The 4,900-nt window shown below is 44.9% G+C and overlaps 1 protein-coding gene across 1 annotated transcript in view; it reads right to left on the reverse strand.

The window, feature by feature from the left end:
- The window catches only part of si:ch211-1a19.3, a 7,559-nt gene extending 2,741 nt beyond the window's left edge, over window positions 1-4,818 (reverse strand). Inside the window, exons 1-2 of the mRNA XM_035653387.1 lie at window positions 4,234-4,818; window positions 288-384 (exon numbers count right to left, since the gene is read on the reverse strand). Coding sequence (XP_035509280.1) covers window positions 288-384; window positions 4,234-4,560 — 424 coding nt within the window. The 5' untranslated portion in view covers window positions 4,561-4,818. The remainder of the gene's footprint in view (window positions 1-287; window positions 385-4,233) is intronic.
- Between the last annotated feature and the right edge of the window lie 82 nt (window positions 4,819-4,900).

Here is a 4,900-nt window from a genome sequence, read left to right on the forward strand (position 1 = left end):
ACTGTAATCTACAGCAGTACTGTACCCATTCCTCTTCTACATTTGTACTTCACTTAAAAGTACTAATACTCTGCTACTGCAGTGAAAGTACTAATAACATGTTGCTCCATGTACTTGTGGTTTTTCTTTCTCTCTCAGAGCAGAATATACTCGACCAATGGTGTGTGTTTGTTTACAGTGAGTCAGCGGTCGTCATGGTAACCGGGGGGAAAATGCAGCTCAGAATAGCGGCAGCGCTCTGTGAGAAAGTCTCCTTTCATGGAAGTGAGGGAGTTTTTCCTTCCTACCTTCCTGCAGCTCGAGGCGAGCCGTGAGGTTGAGCTCCATCTGACGCAGTTGCTCCACGTTCTCCTGCAGAACACTGATGTTCCCGTTCAGGACGGCCTGCAGCGAGAAACAAACACACCCAGAGAGTACACTATCAGCTTCATGCAGTAAAAGTAGTGCAGTATGTGACTGTATGTATGGTTATTAGATTGTTAATCAATAATCAGTTAAATTAAAATTTAGTGAAATATTGATCATTGATCAGTTACTGAAATGAAACCAGAGCAGTTTAAATTATTGATAAATGTTACTTTTACTTAGATACTCCCACTAATTAAACTTTTTAACCATCTGTAACTTTTATTCTGTAAAACAAAATATATCAGCAAATGCTGAAAGGGACCCGTGACTGAGCCGTAGAACAGCCGGAGTTCAGCTGGAGAACAGCCGTAGAGCAGCCGGAGAACAGCTGGAGAACAGCCGTAGAGCAGCCGGAGAACAGCCGGAGTTCAGCCGGAGAACAGTCAGAGTTGTGCTATGTGCCATTGCAACAGAGTTTCATTTTGATGCGAATCCAAATGACAAATAAAGTCTGTCTAAGTCTAAGAACAGTCGGAGAACAGTCGGACATTGCTGTTAGGGTTTACATTGTGATGTCATTTGAGATTTGCATAAAACACAGGCAGTAACCTGGACCAGACCGAACCAGACTGGACCACTGGGAACTCCCAAATGACCTCTGAACATCCTCAAGGACCACTAGATCCTCTCCTCAAGGATACCTGGAACATGTTCAAGGACAGTGAACACGTCTCTAATTCACTGTTAGGAACACGATCCATGTTCAGAATTATGAACCTGGTCTGAAGTACCCTCAACTGGTCCGGGCTGTGCCAGGCCGGGCTGTGCCAGGCAGTCTGAGCTGCTGATTGAAAGCAGCAAACAGAAACATTCCTTTGATTGAACGCAGCAGTTATTGTTAGAGCAGCTCTTAAAGGGACAGTACAGTCTGTAATACCACATACAGAGTACACTGAGTACTGTGCTACGTTTACAAGGACCTCTTTAAGGACAGTGAGTTGAGATTATTTGTGATCAATACTTGTTATTGATAAGAGAGGAATGACGTTGGTGACAGCCAGATTTATTGAGTCTGGATCAAGCAACCTGGTCCTGATGGTTCTCATCTGCCAGGGTACTGATCCGAGACCCTCAAGGACTGCACGCATTCGTCCAACTCATTGATCAACTTATTCATCAACAAGGTTCGACTGGAGTCCATCTGTATACTGAGGACAGTCATGAGGTTGTAATGAAGCTTTACAAGCAGGTTGTTCAGAAAGTTCCAACAAACTCAACAACAGGAAGTGACACACAGGAAGCAGCTTTCTACGCTGGTTCTTCCTGCTGACTGAGATTTACTTCAGGATAGGAAGTACAACCACTGAGCTGCTCTAAAGACACACAGACAGACAGAAACCTGTCTGTGTTTCAGAAACCTGTCTGTGTGTGTTGTATTGGAAACTATTCAAGGAACCTCTAGAACCTCTTCAAGGACTCATGGAAAAAAAAAAAAGTATAGATAACTTCATTAATATCCACAGCGAAACTGATCTTGTCACCGATTCACAGGAAAAACAACAACAAACAACACTAACACAACAACAGCAACAACCACATGGAAGGAAGTGAACAAATTAAAAAACAAAATCTGAACAAACTAATCACTGATCAAAGATCAGTTGACGCGATCAATAATAATAAAAGAGAGTCCACTCCCTGATAAATACCACACAGCAGCTGCAGATATCACAGCTGTGTGAGAGCTTTCACAGCTGAGAGCAGTTTCAGGCCTCCATTACATCACTGACATCCACTGACCTCTACAGGAAGAACAGACCGTCTAACAGGTAAAATAACTACCCAGCATGCAGCGGGGTAAAGAGCGAGGGGCTTCAGGTGGATTTAATCAGTGACGTGTTGAAGCAGCAGCTGGAAACAGTTGAAAAGCTCCTTTATAATGCTTTTATTTTGTAGGAAGGAGTTCACAGTGAACACTACAGTGCAGCTGTATGTTTCTACGACAGGAAGTGGTCACGAGTCATGAAGAAGAAACTGATCGTCTGCTGATAACAACTTGCTGACTCAGCTCCTCAACTGACAAACCAATGAGTTCAGTTTAAAACTCCTTTTTGAGAAACATCAGTGTTAGCAAGTCACAAAGCTAACAGGACCAGGCCCAGTGACTGGAAGTCAACAATATTATATATTATATATTATATATATATATACTGTATATTACGTCAGTGGGGCAACTGGAAAGCTCACCTGGTAGAGCTGGTGCAGAGGTCACATAGAGTCAGGAGACAATAACTGCATTAGAACATTTGTATGTATTTAGTGGAGTCTGAAGTTATCTCAAACAGCAATATCAGCTTTATATTAGAGTCGTCGGTGTTTGATTCATCCTCATGTTTCCGTCTGAGGACGTCACTGCTCAACTTGTCGTTTTGTTTGCAGTCCTGGTTGCTGTGGCGACCTCTGTGGTCACTGGTAGTAACTGCAACTGTGTCTTAATACTACAGCTCCCAGAGATCAGTTGGGAATGACTTCCAAGTAAGAAATACAACTAGAAACTAAAGCCAGACTTACAGGCGAGTTTATAAATCTCAATGATTGTGGAATCCAACCTGCAGTCCCTCTAACGGCCACTAGAGGCTCCAGCAGTGAGTCAGGCTCCATATTAAACTGCTGTTTACAGCCTTTTGCTCTCTTTAAATGATATTAAGGTATATTAGCTAGGTATAACTAGCTAACGATTAATGTACATAAGCTAGCTAGTTAGCCAGCAAATCCAAAAATGAGCGTTGTGGTCGGGCACTGCCAAGATGGCGACAGGAAAAAGCCGACCACACTGCGCTTCACGACGGCACCACAGAGACTGTTTATTGTACAGTGTATGGTTGAGTGTGTGCAGTGAATTCTGGGAGTTGTAGTAATGGCTGTAAACGGGAACGTGTTTTTCCAGTGTGTGTGCGTGTTTCTATTAATAACACTGATATTCGGGATTATTCACAATCCACAGTGATGGTGTGAGAGTTTCCCCTTCGTGTGAGACCGAGGAGAAAGTCTGGGAGCAGAGAGGGAGGAGTGGAGCAGAGGTGAAGGAAGGAGAGCAGGAGGAGTCAGAAGGGAGGGAGAGGGAGAGGAGGAAGGCAAACACTCACTTTTTCCAACCAACAACTCTGAAAATATGAAGCTGGAAATGTTGGAGCTCTTCATAGTTTAAACAGTCAGCGTGCTGAAAGTGCAACAGTGTTCAGACTGTAACAGTGTTCACAGTAACAGTGTTCACAGTGTAACAGTGTTCACAGTGTAACAGTGTTCACAGTAACAGGGTAACAGTAACAGTGTTCAGGGTGCAGTGGAGGGAAAGTGTCCCAGGATGGAAACAGTGAGGAATGTTCACTGCGTTATTGATCCATCTCACTGAGGGTGAGGACAGATGGAAGCTGTTAGCTCTGGTGAGGAGTTTCAGTTTCATTACTTTGGTAATGAGTTTCAGTAAAGAGAGACCTCAACTGGCTGCAATCAATAATCTATAATCATTAATCAGTGTATAAACTCTAGAGCTCTGTTCTATATGGAGCTGATCCAATCAATAATCAATAATCAATAATCATTAAACTGTATGAACTTGTTCCAGTGAGAATAAACCCTCCAGCAGTTTGCGGACGTGTGGATCAATAACTGCTGATTGGATAAACCCAACGAGGTCAATCTGTTTAACTCCCAACATGCACTGGGCCTGCTGCTTTATAAAAGTTATTGATCATTATATCGCTGCTCATCTTCACTGTTTCATCATTTATTCATTTATTCATCGTTTCACTTCGTTGTATTTATAATAATAATAATGATAACAACAACAACAACAATAATAATAATAGTGAGAGTGAGACTCACGTTCTCCTGCCGGCACTCCTCCAGCGTGGCGTTGGTGGCATTAAGGCGCTCCAGCAGGACCAGGATCTGGGCTCTGTGGCGCTCCTGTTTCTCCCTCTCCGCCTCCACCTGCTCCTCCAGAGCCACCTTGTTCCGGTCCCAGACCACCTTGGCGCCCTCCATCATCTCCGTGGTCTTCTGCAGCTCGGCCCGGCACTGCGCCGAGCTCTTCAGGTCCGGAGACGTCGCCCACACCACGATGACCACCAGTGACACGATGGACCAGAGCGCCAGCAGGACGATCGCCACGTTCTTCCCCTTCTGGGACGACTTGGAGGAGGCGGCCATGACGGGAGGATGAGGATGATGGAGGTGAAGATGATGATGTGATGAAGACGAGCTGCTCTCAGTGAGTCTCTCAGGTCGAAGTGAGCTGGAGTTCCCCGACAGGCTGGACAGGAACGCAGGGAGGAGCTCCTTCAGAGGGTGACAGGAGGACGGGAAACCTCAGCCACACCCTCTTCCTCCCCCTCAGTGTGTGTGTGTGTGTGTGTGTGTGTGTGTGTGTGAACAGAGCCACTCTGTTTGCTCTCAACCTGATGAACTCTGACGATGCTTGAGAGAAACTTTCAGAGAAATGAAACTGAGACAAGTTCAGTAAGTGCTCCTCCTCTCCCCCTCCCTCCTC

This window comes from Morone saxatilis, unplaced genomic scaffold, assembly GCF_004916995.1.
Source record: "Morone saxatilis isolate NCDOM2014 unplaced genomic scaffold, NCSU_SB_2.0 Contig12, whole genome shotgun sequence".
In the NCBI taxonomy this organism is placed as follows: Eukaryota; Metazoa; Chordata; class Actinopteri; family Moronidae; genus Morone; species Morone saxatilis.